Source organism: Capsicum annuum, chromosome 3 (assembly GCF_002878395.1).
Source record: "Capsicum annuum cultivar UCD-10X-F1 chromosome 3, UCD10Xv1.1, whole genome shotgun sequence".
Taxonomy (NCBI): domain Eukaryota; kingdom Viridiplantae; phylum Streptophyta; class Magnoliopsida; order Solanales; family Solanaceae; genus Capsicum; species Capsicum annuum.
In genome coordinates, this window is record NC_061113.1 from 9,555,908 (window position 1) to 9,581,838 (window position 25,931).

Here is a 25,931-nt window from a genome sequence, read left to right on the forward strand (position 1 = left end):
ATCTGGCCAGCACCTTCTCAACGTACTGCTCTTGGGATAGATTCAAAGTGCCAGCAGATCTATCCCGAGAAATTCTCATCCCAAGAATCTGCTTCGCTGCACCTAAATCTTTCATCTCAAATTCAGAAGACAGACTTGCCTTCAAAAAGTTTATCTCCTTCATACTGGATCCTGCAATCAACATATCATCCACATACAAGAGTAAAAATACATAAGAATCAGTATATTTCTTGAAATAGCAACACTGATCCTTTTCACTCCTACGAAAGCCACTCTTGCACATAAAGGAATCAAACTTCTTGTACCACTGTCTAGGTGCCTGCTTCAGCCCATACAAGCTTCTGTTAAGCTTGCACACCATGTGTTCCTTGCCTGGAACTACAAACCCCTCTGGCTGCTGCATATAGATTTCCTTATCCAATTCACCATGTAAAAATGCAATTTTTACATACATTTGCTCAAGATGCAAATTCTCTGATGCAACAATACTCAATAAAATTTGGATAGTAGTTAATTTCACAACAGGAGAAAATGTTTCAGCATAATCAATACCTTTCCTTTGTGAATATCCTTTAACTACTAGCTGAGCCTTGAACCTTCTCTTGCCATCTGGTTCTGCCTTGATTCTGAACACCTACTTGTTCAACAAAGCTCTCTTCCCTGCAGGTAACTCAGTCAACATCCACGTGTTATTCTTCTCAAGTGATCTCATCTCATCATCCATGGCTTGCTCCCATTTGATTGAATCTTCCACCTATAGGGCCTCAGCAACAGACCTCCTCCAAACCTGTTCATGTGTCAATTTCTCCACCTCTGGTTCTTCAACGACAGTCTCTGGAGTTTGTTGAGTTTCTGCTAAAACATCTTTGGATGTACTCTTTGGCAACTCAAGCTCAACTCCCACTTGCTTTGTAGTATCTTGAACCTGTTGCTCTCTATCCTTGTACAAAATATTTTCATCAAATGTCACATCACAATGTCTTAGGATCTTCTTGTTCCTATCATCCCAAAACTTGTAACCAAACATGTCAGAACCATAACCTATAAAGTAGCACTTTATATCTTTAGCATCAAGCTTGTCTCTTTTCTCTGGATCAACATGAACATAATCAGTGCAACCAAAAGTTCTCAAGTGTGAATACTTGAGTTCTTTTCCTGTCCATACTTCTTCCAAAATTTTGAACCGCAGAGGAATTGATGGACCTCTGTTGATCAAGTATGCATTTGTGCTCACAGCATCTTCCCAAAACGTCTTAGGCAGCCCACAGTGTATCCTCATGCTCCTTCCACGCTCATTTAATATTATGTTCATCCTTTCAGTAACTCCATTCTGTCTTGCCTTCTCGGAAACTGTTCTCATCAATATGATTCCCTCAGCTGCACAGAATTGTTTGAATTCTGACTTGTCACATTCTCCTCCATTATCAGACCTCAGGCATTTAATTTTCAAGACAGTCTGATTTTCAACTTCAGCTTTCCACTTCTTTAAAGTAGCAAACATATCTGACTTGTGTTTCAAGAAGTAAACCATACCTTCCTGCTAAAATCATCAATGAAGGTGACATAGAATCTAGATCCACCAAGTGATGAAATAGGAGACGGTCCCCATACATCTATATGGACCATTTCCAACCGTACTTTCTTCGGCTCTTTTGTAGTCTTCATGAAGCTTACTCGTTTCTGTTTGCCCATAACACAGCTCTCACAAAGACCCATATCAACAGATTTCATCCCCTCTAAAGCTCTTTTTGCAGCCAGCATCTTCATTCCTTTTGCACTTATGTGTCCAAGTCTGTTGTGCCACAGACATGAATCAAAAGCACCCTCAGCAACAACAACCATGTTTATACACCCTACAGTGGTGTACAAGGTACCAATTCTTGTGCCACGTGCTACAACCATAGCACCCCTCACAACCTTCCATGCACCTTTCCCAAACTCTGCTGTGTAGACTGTGTTGTCCAACTGACTAACAGAAATCAGATTTTTCTTGAGATCAGGAACATATCTGACATTCTCCAATGTCCACTAATTTCTTGCTGGAGTTTTAAGCAGACATCTCCTTTTCCTAGAACTGCCAACGACTTGTTGTCAGCAAGATACACCTTTACAAAATATTTATATTTGAAATTTGGGAACAATTCCTTGCTTGGAGATAAATGAAAAGATGCACCAGAATTCAATATCCAGGATTCAACCGGGCTTTCCATACTAAAGATTAAAACATCCCCAATATCTTCTGCTGAATTAACAGAATATATAAACAGTAAATCATATATTAATCAGGCTCCACACCTAACAATTGTAACCTTCACGGCTTCACCTCATCGTGTTAGGCAATATTTCATTTTCAAGCATAAATAAAGAATTTTTAGAGTCAGATGATTGAGACGGTAAATGAATTTTGTTTATTCCTACTATGATTAAATTTTTTTTCTTTAATTGTTCCACTAGAATATTTCTCTATGCATATATAGCGGAAGCTTTAGTGCACCGAGCTGCCTTTTTTTTATATATATAATTAATAATCTAAACTAATTAAACATAATCTCAACCCAAACACGGATCCACCTAATAAACTCATTAAACTAAGAGGAAAAAAAAACCTTGATTCCCATAGATTCACTATTTAGGTGTTCTTCAAGCTTTTTCAAATCCCTCAATGATGATTTTAATTTTCCCTTAAATACAGGCCCCAAATATGTAAGTAAACCTATAATTAAGTACAATAAATGATTTTAACTATGCGTAACATACAAGTAATAGAAAATACAAGGCATAACACAATACATAAATAATATGCATACAATGTCTCTTATAAAGTAATGCTCAATAAGATCCAAATGGAAGTCCAAAAGTCACTCTGTATCTCAACACAATCAACACTCACGACTTATTATAAACGACAGTAAAAGTGATCAACCTAGCACCCCGACAAGTCCACGACAGCATATAAAATGCCCCAAAAGTCTAATACAGCAGCATGTATAAGCCTCTAACATATTACGACAACATAAGTATGACCCTAATATATTACGGTATCTATGTATGCCCCTAGAGACTATAATGGTAGCAAAAAAAGTATATTCAACGCCCTAACATAATCTCATATATTACCACTGAGTAATTCTCACTGCACTTTACAAAATACATAACCACAGCAAGTCACAGACCACTGATTCTACCAAGTTCACGCTTGTCCCAACACATGGATTAGGTAGAAAAATATATTTATATATATATATATAATTCTTTTAAAACAGGTTGAAAAGAAAACATCAAAGCTTAAACTCTCTCTTACCTGGCTAACAACACTTTCCTCAACCTCACAACTCGTAGAACACCAATCAAATAGCCTTCAATGGCTTCAATCTACGCAAATATATTAATTAACGAGATCAATTATGCTATTCGAAATCATACTCATATCCGAGATATTAATGCTCCACTATGTATAAGCAATTCAGGATGAAAATCAATAATTCCTGGTAAGTGCCAACGAATAGTGGTTCGAAGGTACAAAACAAGGACCATATTCCATAATCAGTATGTTGTCATTGCTAGAATCAAGTTGTCATCATTATTTCATCATTGTTTTTCTTTCAATCACTAAGTTCTTTATAGATGGAGTCCATTATCTATCTATCATACAAAACAATGCTTTTATAAGAACACTACTACTATAACACATCAATTCAAATTAGAAGAGACTCTATGTACCTGAAATTTTCACTTAGAAATAGCCTTTGCCTTCTTTGAATTCCTCAAAATACTTTGCCTATAAGTTTGTTGTGTTTTCTTCCAATATAAAGAAATCAGGAAAACCCCTGATATCCTACTTCTCACGTTACTTTAGTCGTGAAAACTGAACAAGGGAGTGGGTGTGGTACACTCCTTTTAAATCCTTTTAATTAATATTAAAAAAACATAGGCGAAATTACCAATCTACCCCTCATTAAAAAAATCTTGAGTTATTACAACTTCTTTTCCTTGTTGCTAGAGGTTAAGAGATACGCATCAATTTGAAGAGGCGATGAGAGACGCATTAATTTGAACTATATTTGTGATAAAAATTTTCTTAAAATCAAATTTAGTTAATTTAAAATTCTTAAACTAATGAAAAAAGTATTAGTGTCATTAATTTTGATGACTTCTAATAAGGAAAGGTTTTCGCATTAATTTATTTAATTAATTTTCAACCTTTAAATATTAGAAAAGAATAGTGAAAAGATGATTTTGCTTAAAGTAAAAGACTTATAAAAGCCATGGCTTGAACAGACTTTGAAGGTACAACTGCATCTTCAGCTTCCCCAATCACCAAAACTGGTAAACTTTCAATTGCTTTTAGCAGTGTTGTTGCCTTTTCTAGGGAGAGGACTGTCTCATATGATTGTTTTCCTATCTCATGGAGTGCTTCATCCCGATCTTCCACACATAATAGTGCCTGATTACATACACAGGCAGACAGGATTAGAATTGGAGTTTGTTACATATGAAGAGTGTAAAACTATTGAAAGAACGAACGTGTGGCAAGTTCTTTCATATTGATAATGAAAATCCATTACCCATAATCCCAAATATATAAGGGAATCCTAAATTGTTTAGGGGCTAGATAGATTAATCTCTCCATCCTTAAGCAGAATATAGGTATGAAATCTAAACAACTAATAATAATATAATGAATAAGGTTATAATGATCTAGACGATCAAGAGCAAAACATAAAATTAAAGTTAATGTTTGAATTAGACATCATGTATTCGAAAATAATGTGTATATATCTGATAAGGTGTTGAATAAGGTCAGAGCAGAGGGAGGCATAAGAACGGAAAAATAACAATGTTAATATTTGAATTAGCTACCATTTATTTAAAAAGAAAAAAATATTTACTTGACTTACTTTTATCTTCACTTTTCTTTTGGTTACAATAAAACAAACAACACCAGAATTGAAGAAGAACTACAATAATATTAAAAAGACAATTAGTAAACTAATTAGATAAATAGAGCCCAATTGACATACTAACCTCAATTGTGTTGAACTTGAGCCGAGCTTCCTATGGCGCACAAACTTAAAGTGATTGATACCACTCCTTATATTTTAATACATTGAGCACCAAGATACCATGAAGATCTCTTTGCAAGCTTAACACTCACTGAGAATGAGTACATCTGAAATAGGCGCACCATTAAAATAAATTAAAAGTTACAAAATCACAATGATTTTATATATAATTTAAGAGAAAAAGATAAGATATATACATACAAAGGACTGCAACGTACACCTTTTAACACATTACCTTTCATCCCAAGACCCCACAAGTTTTTACTCATGGTTATGACTTAATAACACTAATAACACATGAAAGAGTATCACTCTAAATCAGAGGTAGTATTTCACAGGAAACTCAACTTCTTCTTTTTTTTGCTCTCCATCCTTAATTATTTACGACTTCACCCAAAAATATAATGCAGTTTTAGGAGGAAACAAAATGGCATAATTAATTTTTGAAATATTCTTTGCATATATTTCGGGTCTAAAATTTCATAAAATTAGGGTTTGTATATAATTATAATATTAAAATCAAAATAAGAGAAAAACATAAAAGTAGCTTAAGTAAATTATTTCTTATAAATTTTGATTGAAAATATTACTTAAATAGAATTATAGAAAATCTTTTATAGATAAGATAAACTTTAAATTAATTTAAAGTGTGACAGTATTACGATTTCTTACCTAGATTAAATAAGGACCTTAATTAATTTAAAACCAAAATAATGTATAATATTAACTTTTTAAAAAAAATAACCCTAAACCAACTTTGGTAAAAAAAAAAAAAATTCCTAAAAATGTTTTGGTATTTTTTTTTTAAAAGAGAGAAAAGTCCTAAATCTCTATGAAGTATGTATAACATTCCACAATTTTTTTAAAATAAGAGAAAAGAAAAATATGTACTTCTTTTCTAGTTTTTTCTTCATCTTTTACCATATATTATAGGACTTGTTATTAATTTATCTAATAATTTGAAGACTCCTTTTTCACCTAGAAAAGGAAAAAGAAAAAATCTAACAACATTAACTCCCCATACTTTTTCTTTTACCATATATTTTAGGATTCTTTAATTTTTTAATAATTAATTAATAATCGAAAGAAATAGGTGAAAAACAATTGTGTCTAAAGCAGAATCTTTTAAGGGCAAAAAGTTCAAACAACACTTTTAAAGCCCTTCATATTTTTAATATATTACTAGTTTAGATATACGCATCTCGCGCGTGTACCTCAATTTAGTAAGTTTAATTTTATAAAATCTCTCAAAATACAAAAAACATGACGATCTTTCAAAATTTTATTGCAATTTTTGTTTGTTAGCATCTTGAATTGGGACAACTTTTAGTTATTATCTGATTCTATGAAAATTAGATATTAGCCAACCAAAGAGCATATATATATATATATATATATATATATATATATAACACATGGGAGTTTACAAGAAGAGTATATTCTTTAGTCCTCCCTTTAGTCATTCTCCTTCACGTCTTCTCTCTTTCTTTAATCTTCTCAAACTTTTCTTCCAACTTCCCCGTCATATCAACACAATTATACCTAGAGAAAAAAAAATTGTCGAAGAAAAAAATAATTGAGAGAATAATATCTTAATGTCTTTTAATTTTATTGAATTTTTTATCACCTTTTCTGTATAGCACCACACCATTAAGTTGATACTCTAAATTTGTGATGAAGAGTGTTGAATAGTAGACTTTTATATATAAGTGTTCGAATCCTCCTCATTACATAAATATCAGCCGAATTTTTGCTTTGTTTGGATTTTTTTGTCTATTAACATTTATATATATTCGGATTTTATAATATTGGGTAGATAGATTAAACTCGATTTACAATGAATAATGCATTTGATTCGCTTTCAAACGTAATTAGTAACCCAATATTGAAAGAGTTGACATAATTCTAAATTTATATGTTCACCATTTAAACAAAAAGTTACGCATATCAAGATTCAACACTTATTATAACCTTATATTTAGAACTCAATTAATAAATTTAATTAATTATAATACTAACAAAATAGTTAAATAACATAATCAAAATAAAGTCATAGTTAAACAAAGAAAAAATAAAGAGACAAACCTTTGATATTTTTGACCACTTCATTCGGTGACAACATACTTATTTTTTTCAATTTTTGATCAAAAATTTTTCGCTGAAAGACAAAGAGGATAAATTATGAAAAAAAAAAAAAGAAGAAGAGAGAATTCATAGTCTTGTTAATTATTTAATCATAATTTATATATAATCTCTAAAGTTATTAACTAAAAGGAATAAAAAAAATGGAAAAGACGAAAATAATGAATACACTGCAAAAAAAAGAAGAAGATAACTTGAATTAACAACGAAATAAGAAGAAAAAGTAGAAGTAGAACTATGTTTGTTGTAAATTTTGATCCAAAATATTAGTTAAATAGAATTGTAATTTTTTTTTTATATAAGGTAAAATTCTAATTGATTTTGAAGTATTAAATATTATGAATTCTTACTTATATTAAATAATCAAACTAAAAGAAGTTATAACTAAAATTAACTTTTAACAAAACTTTTATCCAAAAGAAACATACTTGAATTAAGGAAAATATGCCAAAAATAGTGCTACCAATTAATTAAAATTTTTAAAGATGTAGCTAAGATGCAATTTTTTCTTGATTTAAAATGTCTAAATTTTAGGTATATAATTCAAATAAGGAAAGGCTTAGGGACTAAGTTTTAATGAATTTTTAAGTTTTAAATTTTTTTAAAAAATAATAAAAAGACGATTTTGTCTATTGCAGAATTATTTAATAAAGGACAAAAAGTTCAAATCAGTTTTCTAAAGTTCTTCACACTTTAATAAATTATTATATTATTATTATAGATATAGATACAAATTATAGATTTCAAAACCTTGGATCCGCCCCCGAGGCATGTTATGTTTAAGACTATGGTTTACTGCTTTAAGTTTTTCTTTTTTGCATCTATATTTACTTTGTACATAAGCATGTTATGTATAAGAATAGGGTTAACTACAGTTATGTTCTAAATTAACTACAGTTATGTTCTAAATTATACATTATAAGAGAGCTTCAAGAACACAAAAATTAATTATTTGGGAAAACAAAGAAATTTTGATCAATAAAATTTTTGTGTTGTTTGAAGTTTTTTGAATTTGATTTGCTGTTACTGATTTAAGGATCTATTAATCACAATTTTCAAATAAGTCGCGTTAATTGTGCAACATATTAAAGGCGACTGATTTATTTTTCATATATAACGTTAAAACAGTTACTTCATATAAATAGGTTGTAATGTCTACTAACGATCAACAATATAATATATAAGAACATTAAAAATCCAGGAGAGGAAAAACATAAATAATAAATCTAGAAAAGAGTGTAATTAACTACCTAAAATCTGGAATTTACGTTGTTTAGCCATGCAAAATTTCTTTTACAAATCATAAGCCACAAATATACCAACTTCCAACTTGCAATCAAAATCGATTTAGGTGCTACACATTCTCAAATGCATACCTGCATTTTATTAGACATGAAATATTTAGTTCATTAACTAAGTACAAATAGGGGGAAAAAATACCTTATCGATAATATAAAACATAACTAATAATAGTAGCAAACTAACCTGATGTCACATTGGGATTTTCACATTCTAAGCTTTGCAAGCCGTTCCGAGAGCCTAATATCGGACTGCGGGAAGACTTCAAGTAGTACCTTGTTCAGTTTAGGCATACTGACATCATCCGTGCAAGTTACTTCAGTCAACCAAGATGCTTCCACAAAATGCAAGACTTCAAGTTGCGGAAAGCTATCACCAGTCACATCGCCTGAGAGATCCATTTTCCCTTCATCATATCTGCAGCGCCTCATTTTGAGTATCTTTAATTTGGGCAATTTCTTAATCATTGAGAGCAGATGACTGTCTACCATAAGGTGGACAAGAGTAGTCTTGACAAGATTTGGAGGGAATGCTACAGAGTTGTTAGGCATCATTCTGAGATGAAACAAATGCAACTTGACAACATTTTGATAGCACGACAAGTTTATTTGCTCCTTCGTGTGACCGGAAAAATACAGCTTTAGAACTTCCAGCGTGTTTGGCAGCATAATTGGCACAGGGCTCGATATTGATAATAGCTTAATGATAGAATCGGGTACTTCTTGTATACCCATTTGTCTCAAATTGGTCAATCGGTGCAACAATCTCGGTTGAAAAAATCTATCAGGCAGCTACATCAAAGTTTGTAGATTATTAGGCAGTGAGGACTTGTTGTTTGGGCAAAATGGGCTTATATTAGTAAAGAACCCAGAATATTCACCTGTTTCGAATCCGTAAAGAAGATGTCTTAATTGTTTCGACTCCCAAACAGCCGAAGGAATATTTCTTATGTTGGTCCTTTTAACATCTAGTGTCTCTAGACATTTGAGCTTGACAATGCTATTTGACAGTTCTTTAATAAAAAGCCTCTCCAACCTCAGATAGTGCAAGCAACTCATGTTCCCAATTTTGTCCGGGATAGTGACAATTTCAAAATTACGAGGAATGACTACAACTAGCACTTGCAATAATTTGAATTCAAGACGAGCCATTAGAGAAAATATGGAAGGTTGTTTTGTGAAACAAAAAAGTGCACGAAGCTTCTTGGGCTTAGGATTTGAACGGAAAAACTCTTTCATGACTCTTTCAATAAGAGTTATGTTTCAATTAGTTTTGAAACAAATGCATCACTTAAAGTTTTGAGTTACGAAGGAAATGAATTTGACAAATTCATTATTCATAAGTTTTGAGTTACAAAGGAAACATATTTGACAAATTCATTATTCATTAAGTTTTACGTTATAGGTTCTTGAAAAAATGATATTTTTTGTTTTAAAACATACATGAACCTATTAACTATTACTTAATTAATATACTTCTCATGCATGAAACTTTCATCCTATAAATATTGTTTTCTTTGGTTTGAAAAGACAAGCACTCAATACTACTTTCTCCTTGAAAAACACTTGAGAGACATTGATCAAATGGTGAAATCACCAATTCAAGAATAGAAGAGCAACATTCTTGAATGCTACTTGTTTTATGGCTTAGTTGAGTCCCGAAGATAGAGTTGTCACTTGTTCTTCCGTTTGCTCATGGGAGAGACTCCAACTATCTTCAAGAAGCGCATTATCGTGCCTCTAAGCCAAGCAAGTTTTATTTTGAATTTCTTGTACAATTATCATTATTGTTCTAACAACATGCAATTAACTTCTTGGCATACCTTCCATTTAATAGCAAGGGTGAAATGGATATAAAATGCTACATTATCCATTTATTTTTTAAACTGGACAAATATTGTTGAATATCTACTTTTAGTATATTAGGACAACTAAAGATGGATGGAGGAATGTTATTTGATTAAGAGTAGAACTATGATCAAATTTGTTACGACACACTTCAACTTCACGGGAGTCCTATTACCCCCTTAACTCAATTTTAGTGTATTTTTTTCACTCTTTGTGCTGCGTGACAACTTTTATCAACCTTTTTAGCTAACATGACACCTTTGACGAGAGCCCTATTTATATGTAATAAAGGTGTTGCATCAGCACAAAAGGGTGCCAAAAATGCGCTAAAATTGAGTACAGGCATAATAAGACCTATATGAAATTGGAGTGTGTCGTAGCAACTTTGATCATAGTTCAAGGACGTACTGGATGCTCATATCTTTGATTAATGGTAATTTAATGAAAACACCTTTTATTTTTTAGGAGAGGGTAAATCTTTTTTAAGGGATGCTTCCATATTAAAATAACATATACAATCAAACCTCTTTATAGTGATAATATTTGTCCATAAAATTCATGGTTATTATAGAGAGATATTGTTATGACGTAACACATGTATTTTTTTTTTTTTTATCTAATTTAGCTGTTAAAAATAAGAATATAAAAAATTATTAATCAATTTAACCAAAATAATACTGGAACAAAGAGGCTCCAAAGGTTTTCCTAAAGTTTTTCCCCTTTTACCTTGTGATTGTATGAATTTCTCATGAGATAAAGAAAACTCTAACACTTAAGCGTTGTCCTAAAGTGCAATAGTTGAAGAACTTGAAAAAGCTTACAATTTGCTTAGTTAATGATGATTGTCATAAATATTTTAATAATTTATTTTATACAATATATGATATATTTTTTAATAAAATATTAAAATTACATTATTTGATTATGCTAGCTAATCTTACAGAGATTGTATTATTATAATAAACTTTATTATTGTTATAGAAAAAATATCGTTGTAGAGAAGTTAAATGCATTGTGAAATTCGGTTTAGGAGATATAGTAAAATATTGTTATAACGAACAACCGTTATAGAGGCATGACTGTAATATGACCCGAGGTGATTAGAAGCAAGCTAAAAACTTGTAATTTACAGTGTGCATATTCCCTAAATACTAGTAATTTTTATTATTCTGATTCTGAGGATGAGTAATTTGGAAAAGTAAGAGAAAAGGAATATGAATAATTGGTAAAAGGAAAAGAAAGATGAGGTTAGACGCATTCAATCAATTATTTGCTTTATCAACTATTTGCTTTATTATTTGGAGTCAACTGCCAAGTCTACTAATAATGTCAAGTAAATGAAAAAGAAAGAACCACTATAGAAGAAAGGGCCCCAAACAAGTCTCCTTTTTCAAGTATGAATAACAAACGTTAGTAGTCAGACGATTAGTTGAAATTTTTATTAGAAGCGTCAGAATATAAGAAATTCACGAAGAAGATCAGGAGTATCAATATTATTAGAGTTGTGACTCGAATTTTGTTGATCCGGCCCAGAAAGTTTCGTGGTGCAATCCATGTTTGTGATTTTCAATGGGGTCTGTGGTGGTAGCGTAGGACTTATTTGTATGCGCGTATTATATAAGTGCAATTAGTGTGGGTCGATTTTGATTATTCAGAAATTATGTCGCTCCACCTTGTACTCCTCTTCTTTCATAGTGAAAACTCCTCTGCCTTTGCCTATGATTTTTCCTGCAAGGATTTTCACGTAAATCTGTGTGTTTTTATTTTCTTTCTGCTTGTGATTTGCTTTATTTCAGCCCGATTTCTAACAAATATAAATAAAGTATTTTTACTTAACTACATAATGTAATTTTCTGACGAATGAAACTACATGTGCCCCGCCACTAACTGAGGTAGTACTAGATGTAAAATCCAACAACAAGGTGGATTCACACTGGAGCTTCTGGAACGGTGGTGGAGCTAGACGTTAGAAAGGGAGTTCAAGAGGTTCGTCCAAATATTAAAAATACCATATAATATGATTGAAGGAAATAATAAAATTAGAGACAAACTGGAAACTTGAAATTCACTCTGTACATATTCTCTATAAACTATTACAGTAACTTTTATTATTCTAAGTAATAATACATAAATACACCTTACCCTAGAAGTTTACCTGCTTTTATCGATCACCGGTTATTACATCAATCAACTTATCATATTTACTTGATTTAATAATGTAATAATTTGAATTAATTAACTATCTCTATATATATATAAAAGCAAAACAAAATTAAGACAACATGCCACGTGTCAAGCTATTAATATAACCACGTGAAATATTTAAAGACAACACTTAATATTGTTGTAATAACAAATTTTAATTGAAGAATATTGAATTTTATAGATAAACTCTATATCTAAATATTAGTCATTAATATTTTTCAACCAAAAACGTGGGTTTATAAAATAATATAATCCTCAACTAAAAAATTTTTTAATGATAAACACTAAATAACAACTTATCATTATCTCTCCAATTCAAAAATAAACTACAACATTAAATATACATTGTATTTCAAATATAGAACTTAAAAAGAAAAACACAAGGATCAGTAAGCAACAAATTTCAGTAATATATTAACTCTAATAAATATAAAGTAAGCAGTAAATTTCAGTAACTTCTACTGATATTTTTCAACCAAAAACGTATCAACTAAATTATTTTTTAATGATAAACTCTAAATAATAGCTTATCATTATCTCTAATAAATATTAACTCTACTAAATATAAAGTAAGCAGTAACTTTTAGTAACTTTTACTGATATTTTACGACAAAAAATGTATCCTCAACTAAAATTTTTTTTAATGATAAACACTAAATAATAACTTATCATTATCTCTGCTATTCAAAAACAAACTATAGCATTGAATTCAAATTGTATTTCAAACTCAGAACCTGAAAAAAGAAATGCAAGGGTCAGCAACAACTTTCAGCAATATGTTAGCTTTAAATAAAATACGTAAATATAACAACTTCAAAAAAAAAAAAAAGTGGTCCAGTGAGCCAGTAACTCTAATTGTAGTTTTCTAACCTAAATAAAACTCAACTAAAAAGATATTATAACAATTTAACAAGTATTATTCATCTTTATCTAAATATGCAATTCAAAAATTAAAGCATCATTATAAATATAGATAAACAAATAGTTTCAGTAACAAAAAATACAGAGTTGTCAATACCTAGTAAAAAAATGTCTACCAAAACTAACTTCATTCATGAGATATCAAATACAAAAATGCAATGGAACTTAAAAATTCGCATAGTACGATTGTGGAATATTTCAGAACATGAAAATCTTGATAAATTGTTATCAATAGAAACGCTATTGCAAGACGAAAAGGTATGTGTAATTTATGTATATTTCTAATCAGTAACAATCTTATTTGCTTTATCATATGCTCAAATATGATAACTTATTTGTTTGCAGGGTGATCGCATTCAAGCTTCAATTGGAACCTCCGTTTTTACTAAGCTCACCGAAGAAATTCAAGAACAATCTTTATATTTTATGAAAAATTTTATTGTTGTACCAAACAGGTCTAAAATCAAAACCAACAATCACACAATGAAATTGTTGTTTACCCACAAAATAACAATACAAAAAATCGATGATCTACAATTTGATCAGACCATCTTTAAATTTCGCCTGTTTAAAGATTTGATCAACCAAGTCGATGTTGATGAGAATAAATTATTTGGTAATTTTTTTTTCATTAATTATATAATTAGAATGTTTCATTAACTCTATCTCACACTATCTTTTAAAGATGTTGTCGAAGAGATTGTCGCTTACGGACCGGTACAGGAATACAAACAAGGCAATAAATTCATGTGCTTCATGAATGTGAAACTACAAGATTACGAGTAAGACGACAAACATAATTATACAAGTTAAAATAAAATTTGAAGCTATTCAATTTTTATATTATTAAATTATATATATTTTTTTTATTGAAGGAATAAAATGATTGAAGCTACTTTCTGGGGGAGTTCGCTCTTCAAATACGTTTGCACTTGGAGGGATCTATCGATAAGGCTATAACTGTGGTGATGCAATCGGTACAGGCACATAAATTTAAAGGTTACAGTTTTTCATGCACATTTGTAATATTTATATTGAATATATTTATGTACAATATGATAACAAATATACTCATAAATGCAGGCAAATATTCTGTGCACAATTCTTGGATTGCTTCAAAATTATGAATAAATCCTCAACTGCCTGAAGTTGCTGAATTTATCTCCAGGTTTATATAGTAGTATACTCTCTATTTCTTTTTAGTAACTTGAATAATTTTTTATATTAAATAGATTTTAACAAATTACTCTCTATTTCTTTTTAGTAACTTGAATAATTTTTTATATTAAATAGATTTTAACAAATTTCAACCCATACAGAATGAAAAATGTGTGTGAAGATAAATTCGAGAGGATTAGTCAAATGTCCTCTCAAAATAACTCTTCTATTTCAGACGAGTTATTTTCTGGATCACTTGAAGTTAAAACTATCAAGCAATTGATTGAGTGTATGGATGCAAGTTACACTATTCCATTTATAATTTATATTTTGATAGATGATTTTTTTTGAAACTTTGTTATTTTTAATAAAATATAGGAAGGAATCTTCTGTGTTGTTGGGAGCATAATACACATAGACCTTGATAAAAAGTGGTCATACCTGAGTTGCAAAGATGGCGATAAATTTTACTGCAAAACGTGTCAAGTGCTTGAAAATTCTGCAAATCACAGGTATGATAAAAATCACACACATTTGATTACAATTGCAACATAAAATTAAAAATTATAATAAAATGTGTCTTGCAGGTAGAAATTATTCTTGAGAATAACAGATGACACTGGCTTTATTTCTTTGTTACTTTGGAATCAACATGCAATGAAACTTATAGGAAAGACAGCCAATGAATTAATGAAAGAATCACTCAAGGTAAATATATATATATATATATATATATATATATATTTTAATTTATTATATCATTTCTAATAACAACATTTATTTTAGAATGTTGATGTTGTTGGTGTGCCATCATATCCATTGGAGTTGGATTATATTTTGGATAGAGAGGTTATGTTTAAAGTGGCCGTCAAAAAAGACAACATTGACAAACATGACGAGGTTTACACTGTTCTTAAATTTTGTGATGATAAAGATCTCATCAAGCAATATTGTCCTCCACCAAGTGAAGATACATGCACTGTATGTTATATTAGTCACATAGAAATGCATACAAATTGAAATTATTTTATTTATGTTAAAATTTATCACCTTGAAATATAAATTGTAGATATTATTAATTTTCTTTCATAGTATCCAGAGTTCAACCATGAACATCTTGCATCTGGAGATGATGAACTAATGGTGAATTCATGCACTTATTTTATTTATATATGTATGAAAGTATCATAAATATAACTAATTTTCACTATCTTTTTAAACTAAACTTTCGGGATTCTGTAGCTGAGAACAATGTGATCTCTATTTCAAATACCCCAGCAAAGAGAAGTATATTCCAGAGTGAATCATCTGTGGTAAAAGTTGATGACGATCCCAATGCCCAACTTTCAAGTAGCAAGGTCAAAAGAGTCGTAAAAAAGAAGAAAATCACATGAATGAAGCTCATTGGCAGAAGACTTAAAATAAGATACATTCAATTGGATGTCATATTTTTAGTGATTAATTTCAGCATTTGATTTATATTATGGATGTTTTGATGGTGACAATTACAATTTATTCAAGTTTTCATATTTTGATATCATCTTATTGTGATATACTTTCTCTACTCAATACCAATTTATGTTTCATGCATTTGGTATTATATTATGCATAAAAGTACTGTTATGCTGATCCAACAGGAATGCACGTGTTGGCAAAAAATAATTAAATTACAATCCGAAAATTTTCAAAGTTTTAAAGGAAAATACCTCAATGGTTTGAAATCCAGCAACTGACTAACCACCTTTGTTGATGAGTATTCCCTAACCCCGAAATGCCACTCAATAAAAGTGTTTTTTAGTAACAGACATTCTGATTTTAGCCAACGCTGAATCTGTTCCATCTGAACATGTACCATGTAGAATGTAAAGTTACTCCATGTGAAATTTTTAATTCAAAAAGTGTAGCCATTACGAAAGCAAGCAACATGAAAGAATACCAATGACTTATTTAATTTCCTTTTATGTCTATAATAGCTTTGGGCCCGTATTGGTCTATATTTCTTCAATCCCAGAAATCTACAAATCCCATCGTTGAATCAGAAGTAAATGGTGAAACATCAACTATATCAGTCATCGAGGACTTTTAAAGACAACCTGTCAGGTTTTTATGAACAAATCCAATACATACCTATGTATTCTATATTCTCCCTTCTCAAGGGAAAGTACATAACAGAAAGAAGCACGGATGGTTTATTCATGGCCATATGACTATGGTTCATACGAGTATAGGCATCTCTATTACAGGGGTATATGGTTTGCACACTGTTCGTGATAGAAGATCTTTGTGGAGTGATCTGGGGCCAATAGATGATTGGGGTATGGTCCACATGTAGTTATGGGTGACTTTAACACAATTCTTAGGTGTGATGATAGAGTGATGGGGTCTCAGGTGACTTATTGAAGTTTTGAATTTCAACATTCTATTCAAGATAAAGGATTGATGAAACTTAAGACATTGGGTAGAAGATACACTTGGACTAATAATCATGTGTATAGCAAGATATACTGGATACTGATTAATTTTATTTGGATTCATAAATATCCTCACATAGCTGGGATCTGTATGGACCCTCAACTTTCAAACCATAGCCCGTGTGTTGAATTGCTCTAATTATCGGCTGAGTATGAATAGTTTCTACAGGAGGTTCAAAAAATGTGACTAGACAACCAAATATGCAAACAGTATGGTCAAATATGAAGAGAGTTAAGAAAGCATTAAAAAAATCAATAGTAAAGGGAATAATGGTGTAGAAAAGAAACTGTAAGAAGCTAAAAATGCACTCAAGCTAGTGCAAGAACAAATGATGATGCGTATGGTGAATCAGGTGTTGTAATAAGAGGAGGAAAATTGTAGGAGGATTCAGGTGAAGTGGATGGATGTTCAGGAGAGTATTATGCAACAAATATCAAGGGTGCAGTGGCTTAGATTGAGAGAATAAAAAATACCTCGATGGTTTGAAATCCAACAACTGACTAACAACCTTTGCTGATGAGTCTTCCCTAACTTCGACATGCTACTCAATAGAAGTATTTTTTTAGCACCAGACATTCTATTTTTAGCCAACGCTAAATCTGTTCCACCTGAACATGTATCATGTACAATGTAAAGTTACTCCATGTGATATTTTTAATTCAAAAAGTGTAGCCATTACAAAAGCAAGCAACATGAAAGAATACCAGTGATTTATTTAATTTCCTATTATGTCTACAATAGCTTTGGGCCCATATTGATCTATATTTTTTCAATTCCAGAAATCTACAAATCTCATCGTTGAATCAGAAGTAAGTGGTAAAACATCAACTATATTAGTCATCGATATGTATCTGTCTACATATCTCATTACAATGCTAAATCATGCAAGTAAAAGGAACATACTAAATCAATGTCAAGGTTCCTTAGCAGAGAATGTGGACAAAACAAAGAACTATGCTTAAACAGGGTCATTAGGATCGCAACAAGTGTTGCAACAAGGATTCAGGTTCTGAGCTGAACTCATTACCTTCTATTCTAATGAGGTGTACAATTACATCCCCTTTTTTGGGTAGTGGGAGTTGGATGGAAGCGGAAACTTTGTACATTTGCTCTATTTAAGCCCTCGAGAAACTAAAAGTCTAATGTATTAGTAAACTTAAGAGGGGGTATAAAATGTGCGTGCTTAAAGGGGTTTCACGATAAATAAGAACACATTTAAACATGATTCTACTTCATTCAAAGTTGGCTAGCATTTTCTTAGAAAGAGGATCAAGTTGTGGGTAACAGAAGTTAAAGGGTTGGAATAAAAGATTTTAGCCTATGATGAAGAAGGAAAAATAACAAATGAAGTCAAAAATGTAGTGTACAAAGAGGTTTTTCGTAATCTAGTTTGAGAAATTAATAAATAATTTTTTCAGTTGCCTTTTGATCTTTTGTTCTCATCAAATTGGGCAGTTTGCTAACAATTTTTTACAGAAAAAATTAAATGAAAAGCTCAAACCCATATGCCAAACTGGCTAACACAACAGAGGAGATAGCAAATGGCTAAGTAATATTATATTTGTGTAGTCTGTGGAGGATAGAATTTCAAAAAAAAAAAATTATGATCTGTTTTGAAAAGGCCAATATTGCAAAACTTCTAAAATCAAATGGGATTGATTCATTTAATTGGTCTCCATCTGTAAGTATCACCAGAGTTTATTTGATTCTTTATCATACGAACAAATTTTTGTTCAAATAAGAGAAGCTTATGATTATGTGTCTTGACCTTTTATTCAGAGAGACACAATGATGATGACACAATTTTAACATCACCAAAAGTAATAACAAAACAACATTTTAAAGGCTATAAACAAGGAACTGCAAAACAAAAGTCACTGAAAGAAAAAGAAAACCCCTTAACAGAAGAAAATGACTTACATTCAAAGATGAAATGATGAGGACAAATTCCAGGTAAATGCTTAAATAGAAGACTTAATTCAGAGCTGAACTTGCAGTAGGTGTTGTTGACTTTCTATTCAAACCATTTGCAATATGATTTCCCATATTAGCATGGTCTCTCTGGAGCGTGTGTTAAGAATCCACTATAGTAGTTAGATGGAACAGAACCAACTCTACTATTTTCTTAAGTTTCAAGGCGTTTTATTAGTTAAGATACACCAGCAATTCCAACATCTGCCTCACTCCTAGAAGAACTAGCATTTGGCATTTAAGAACATCGAGAAAACAATCTCTCCTTCCACCCTCGTGTATTCTTTGAGATGGATTCTTTATATCTCAAACACAAGACCACATATAACACGCGTCAGGCTTAAGATGACCAAAAAAACACAAAATAAGTACAACTGCTTAGATTAAGAACAAATATAATTGAGTAAAGTTGTCCATACTTCATTGACAGAGAACTAAATCGAGATTTCAAGGACTCTGATAATGAATGGAACTCCGATGGTCCAGCTCTCCCTTGGCTTGGTGTCAAAGACGAACTATAAGGGCTTCTAGAAAGACGAAGAAAACAAAAACAAATGAAAGCTGATTTGAAAACTGCATGTGTTAACCAATCCAACCTATCATAAACCAATTTAAGATAAGCCTAGGTGTATGCATAAAATTGAAAGTCTATCGAAAAATCATCACTAACTATCACCAATAGATATTACTTGCGTTGTGACTGGTGTTAGAACAGAACCAAATGATAAAGCATAAAGTTGATTACTTTGAACTGATGAAAGATGAGGCATCTGTCGTGGTAGTTCACTGCTACGGGAGCTAATGGGAAGAGAGGAATCAACTATTGCGGATGCAGCAGAATCTGAATTTGATCTGGTAGGAGAAGGTGGAACAGAAGTGGTAGGAGATTGTAACACCCCGATTCTGGTAATCCGAATGCTACATGGTGCCCATGACCCCGAAGGACCACAAGCTAACCCATGACTGATATCTGTACCTATACACTACATAATATAGAGCATAAATGCAGAATACGTAATACTGTAAGGTGATAAGGTTCAATACTGAATGAAACATAATATCTAAAAAAGGTATCACAATACCAAAACAACTAAAAATACTGAAGTCTAACTCTGAAGATACTGTAATCATCTGAAAGCCTCTAACTGTCTGAATAAGGAGTTGAATGGGACATGTCCCCAACTAACTTCGTCTAGAAAACTGAAATAAAATAATAAAATAAAATTGAGTACTGAAATGTCAAGCCAAATATGTCCTTGCATGATGAGGACTCACCACTGACGCTGAAAGCTGGAACTGGTCAACTACTGCTGCTCCGAAGCTTGTGCCTCTGAACCTATGGTGTAACATAAGAGAAAGCACCATAGCACAAATGCGTCGGTACAATTGAATGTACCGAGTATACGAGTGAAGTAAGCTATATGCAAAGGGTTCATATACATGAACTATACTAACTGACTAATATTAACTGACTAATATGAATGTGAGAATACATACATGATTACGAGACTGAAATTTTCATAACATGATACTAATAACTGACAACATAAGTGACTGTAACTGAGAGTCTAATGCTGGTGGAACTAGCTGAGTTTCGTACTGTAATTGAGTTGACTGTATCTGACAGTCCTGATATTCTGATGAACTGTCTGAATTCTTTTACTGAGACTAATACTGAAACTGTAACTGTGGGAGAATTCATCTAATCGACATGCCCCGAATGTGCTTCAATAGCTAAATCGGGGTCCAATCGGTTCCCTAATTGAAAGGGTGCTAATACCGTGCCACGGGTAAAGACAAGCTGTGAGTGACCCTCAAATCTGGCAGTGTCCCCATAAGAGAACGGAGGGTATCTGCCTTATCAACTCTAAAGTTAGTAGTGTTGATGTCTCAACCTATGCTGGCTACGTAGTTCTGGAACGCAAGGATTGCTTCTAGGAATCTCACCCTCAATCTGGCAGTGTGGATTCTCATCCCGGGGTTCGCTCGGTGTTGAATCCTACTCCCATCTGAATAGATACTGAACATGAATACTGAGCTGAGTTACAGAGTTCCGTTGACTGACGAAATACTACTTACAACTGACTGAGTTCATGAGATTTCTGAGAATACTGAGTTACTGCATTTTTCCTGAGTCACATGACTGACTGCGTTCTATAAAACATGGCTTGACTATGGATATCATGAAAACATAACATGGCTCTAGGCACACAGCTATATTTTTCAGGTACAAGTAGCCCCAGGACTCGATGGAAAGAAACCGACACACATGACTGACTTGTTCATAGGAATAGAGTCCACAATTCACAATATCATAAGTATGGGATTCAATACTACACATGGTTCTCAACATTTCGTACGTGAGAGGGGATACATTCAACATGGAAGTACTTTCTTAACTTCAACATCATGTTCACTACATATCACCACCACAATACATCAATAACATGGAATTCATGTAGAATCATAAAGCATAGAGCATGAACTTGTTACTTGGTACTCTCAAGTCATGAAAATGTGATTATTATTATTCTAGGCATTTCATCGAACACCTTGCATGCATAATTTAGGCATAGGTGAAACCATAAGATTTTACATCATGAACAACCAAGTTTTACATGTTTTCAACTCACATGGTGTCATAGATTCATAATAACAATTAAAGATTCCAACTTGGGAATCATTCAACATCAACAACTTGATTATCAACATCCAACAATATAGATATCATAAACAACTAATTTCATAGATTTCAACTTACATACTAACTAACATAGCTTCATGAAAATACATAAAAATTCCAACTTGAAACCATACAACAACCATCAACATGAACATAATCATACCACAACAAAGTATTCACAATACATAATTTAAAACTTGATTCTTGAGCTCCATGGATGAAAGGAATCTATGGATGAACACTACGCATACCTTAATTCTTGATTTTACGAAGATTGACGAGGAAAATTCTAGAATTTGGATCCTCAATTGAAAACCCCTCTTATTGTTCTTGAGAGAAATTAGTGAAAAGGAGTATATTTTTCTGAAAATGAGGCTTAATTCGGTGTTAAGGGGTATATATAGGGGTGGAAGATGACCAAAATGCCCCTAAAGAAAGAGAGAAAGACGCAGCTGTCTCTCCGTTGACTGTCTGATAGGCTGAAGTAAATTGATCATAACTTTTTACTTCGATGTTCAAATTGGATGATACCAATTGCATTGGAAAGAGGACTCAAAGAGATTTCCATTTATATATAGCATCTCTCACAGTTAAATATATACAGGAAGTTATGATCGTTTAAAATTGACCCTGAAATGTTGAAAATTTCTGAAGCATGCTATAGAGCATACGACGCATGCAAATTGCCAAATAGGCTAAGTGTTGGAATACTTGCCAAAATTTTCTAAGTGTTGAATCTTTTAAAGAGTTTTAAGAGCTAAACGAGCTGAATTTCGGACTTAGGATTTTATGGGGTATTACAGAGATGAATTATCATGAGTTGGAAACCCTAAAAAATGTGGAACGTTCATTGGTGGATGAGCTATTCCTTGAGCCGTCCATTTGAACCATATGGTGAGTCCTTCCCATTGAAGTAGCAACAGCCAAATGGTAACTGTAGTGCAATGAAAGAAGAAATAGAAAGAGGTAAATATAACATGGCCCGACCCATCCCGCCCAACATATCGTTCTGCACCTAATTGTTGACATGGCCTGAGTTGTTAATTGCACTGCGTGACCTAGATTGAGACATATCCTTATTTTGAATCAAAGATAAATATGAGTGAAGAATGAAGAACTGAACAAGTCATTTAAGAAAGCTAACTAATAAAAACTTCTAATATTCTGCTAGAGCATGTAACATATCTGATAGACATATAATATATCAAGAGGAAAGGAAACCTCAATACACAACTCAAGACAACATAGTACACCATATTTTGGGAAAAGAAATACAATAACAACAACATAGTCAATGTATTCCTACAAAGTGAGATTGGGAAGAGTGGGGAGTAAAAGCGACAAACAATCAGCTAACACAACAGAGGAGATATCAAATGACTAACAACATTACAAAGGTAACATTTTCTCCTCCTTTCTCTATCCATCTCTGTCATGGTTATTACCTTGAACTCTTTTAGCATGACACAAAGAAGCACTTTGATAGAGTAAAGAGTCAAGGTAATAACCAAAACTCTTTATTTACCTGATAAATATTTTCAGTTAAGTAGGCAACTGTCAAATATGATTAACTCTTTATTTTCCTCTTTGTTTTACTGCCAGCTTTGCAGTCAATAGAAGTAAAAATAATTCTCAATTGTTCAGAGAGAAGCTTAAGGTCTCTCTATGGAGATTACAACAATATCTGGCAACACGTCCACACCTCGACTATTCCAATGGATACCTACTATCTGAAAAACTCTATCTGCCAAGATTCGGGCAGATAAGAACAAACCACCTAAGTTTTGACTCAGCTAAAATTTGATAGTGTCATTAAATATTTATCAAATAAAGAAACGTGTCATTCTTTTTAACACCGACTAAAAAGGAAAGTGTACAACATAAATTGAGACATAAGGTGCAACTGAGAATGTGTTAGAATTTAGAAAGTTACCACATCTTTACGAGAAATGCCAAGGTCAGACAAAGCAGAAGCAAGCTTTATACACCTAGCATTTGTCTCTTCCCAAGTGTACTTGACAGAAGGTCCATCAATGATAGAAGTTGTTAATGTAAACACATTTTCTGTTCTCTCTAAGAAATTTATGCGTGTCAAAGGAACATAATTTGCAGAACACTTGGGCAAACCCTCCATGGATCGCAATGACTCAATTTGAACATTCTGCACCAAAACCTGACCCATATAGTGGCGATGCCTCTGAGTACATGTGGGATGTATTCGAAATGATTTGGTTCTACATGACAAAATTCTTGGAAAACAACAAGAATTGCTTCAGGGTCTGAATGAAAACAACGATACTGGGATGACACGGATCCATCTATATGTACATTCAAAAGGACCAAAACTAAATCTTTCTACTGGAATAAGTTCTTAGGTTCTTAAAAAAAAAACATACGCCCTAAAAACAACCTTAAGCAAATGAAAACAGAACAAATTTCACAACCCACTACAAAGAAATATATCAACGGGAGGAGGTACTAGGACGGTATCCGAATTCACCATTCTGAACATTTTACAATTTAAAACACCAGTATCCTAAGTAAGTAAAGGTTGGAGTCTCTAAAAGGTGGATCAACTTATGTAGTTGCACTAAGAACTTCACATAGAAATCTTTTTCAACCAAATACTAAATAACAGAACTTGCATACTGATATGACAGTTACAAGGATGGAGCTCATTTATATATTTTGTATGAAAAAAAGGGAACAAATGCTTGATACAGGTATGAGGAATACCTGAAAACTTGCAGGCTGTAAAGCTTACCTGAGCTAATGGGCAGAGGCTTATCATTGTCATTGGCGAATGGCACCAAGATGCGTACAAAGAAAGAGACAAGTCTCTCCCAGCATCTTTGACCAGTGATTGTTTAATATGATCCCAAAGATCAAACAACACAGGTGAAGTAAGCAAAATCAAGTTTAAAGCCTGAAACAAACATCAGCACACTCCGCTTACTGTGAATACAACATTAATACAACATAAAGTATGTGAAAAGACTACAGATAAAAGAATTATAGCGAAAACAAACCAAATTATTAGCAAACCACCATTTACGACAAGAATCTGTATTAAGGTTCAGATGAAAGGAGAGTATTTTCCAGAAGCAACCAGCCAATTGATATAAATACAATTCTAAACACTACAGGGCACCTTATATCATCAAAACAAGTATAAATGGAACAAGAAGATACCATTAACATCATTATACAACTCCAAATCTTTTATTACTCAAAATTTCGTTTTATCCTATATTTTTTTTCAGGGCAGCTGAATCAAATCTCGATTTTAATTGCATGTTCGTATCAAAAGAACAAATCTAAATTGCACTTGCATGTTCGAATAAAAAACGAAAAGAAAATCAAAAGAGGAGGGCATACTAGACATTATAGAGACCCCAAAAGAGCTAACTTACTTACATAAACTACTATCATATTTTGACATCTACTAAAATTCAACAATAAAAAATCACGAATTTCACTTGCATGTTCAAAATCGAAAATGAAAAATAATTTAAAAGACCACAAAATCAGATTTGAAAGACAAAAACAAAGATTAATTTCCATCATCTGCGACATTACAAAGACAGCAAAATCAGATATCAACTTAAAAAATGGAGATTATTTTCAAATATCTCTATAATTCCTTAAAGAAACAGCTCGGAATCTGTCGAAAAAACTTACAGAATTATGAAGCTTCTTCGTCCTTTCAGCTTCCGTTTTTCTTCAAATAGTGATATTATATATTTTCCTTGCAAAAATAGACTGAATTTGGAGCTCATGTAATAGAGTTGAAAGTGAAAGGGAAACTTTTTATTATTCAGACATAAGCTGACTACATGTACTAATTTCTAGATTAATCTATTTAGAAATATATATATATATATATATTTATTTTGTATTTTTGGGCTGGACCTTAATTTCATATTTTAGTTTGGGTTGGACTTTACATTTAAATGTTGGATCAATTTTTCTTTAAAAATAATCAATATCTTGAAAAAGAGAACACACTGTAATTTATTTTTGTTTTACAAAATAATATTTCACAAGACCCACATACACCTCTGCATATATGAATCTTACTTTTTATTTGGTCATTATTAAACCTTTTCTTAAAAAAATAAATTTAAATGTAATTAATTATAAAAAAAAGGATTATATTCATAAGGATAA

At 32.0% G+C, this 25,931-nt stretch overlaps 1 protein-coding gene and 1 long non-coding RNA gene across 20 annotated transcripts; both read right to left on the reverse strand.

The window, feature by feature from the left end:
- Nucleotides 1-8,351: 8,351 nt before the first annotated feature.
- Nucleotides 8,352-9,916, reverse strand: LOC107864565. Its single transcript, XR_007053366.1, has 2 exons — nt 8,691-9,916; nt 8,352-8,581 (listed from the first exon to the last, which is right to left on the reverse strand). It is a non-coding gene; the product is annotated as an uncharacterized LOC107864565 (long non-coding RNA).
- Nucleotides 9,917-13,007: 3,091 nt separating this feature from the next.
- On the reverse strand, nt 13,008-25,592 carry LOC107864566 (probable acyl-activating enzyme 21). 19 transcript variants are annotated; one of them, XR_007053375.1, is made up of 10 exons: nt 25,443-25,592; nt 23,695-24,687; nt 20,354-20,414; nt 19,824-20,061; nt 19,498-19,605; nt 19,028-19,375; nt 17,581-17,715; nt 16,342-16,475; nt 15,077-15,134; nt 13,008-13,290 (listed from the first exon to the last, which is right to left on the reverse strand). XR_007053375.1 is itself a non-coding variant. In XM_047409022.1 (5 exons), exons 3-5 carry the CDS (start codon nt 23,697-23,699, stop codon nt 19,744-19,746), a joined length of 384 nt encoding a protein of 127 aa, XP_047264978.1. In that variant the 5' UTR covers nt 23,700-23,934; nt 24,526-24,687; nt 25,443-25,592; the 3' UTR covers nt 19,612-19,743. The 19 variants fall into 19 exon arrangements, 6 of the variants coding, with proteins under 6 accessions (XP_047264980.1, XP_047264978.1, XP_047264977.1 ...); XR_007053379.1 differs by lacking the exons at nt 19,028-19,375; nt 19,824-20,061 and having other exon boundaries at nt 24,526-24,687; XR_007053378.1 differs by lacking the exon at nt 19,824-20,061 and having other exon boundaries at nt 19,028-19,605; nt 24,526-24,687.
- Nucleotides 25,593-25,931: the final 339 nt, after the last annotated feature.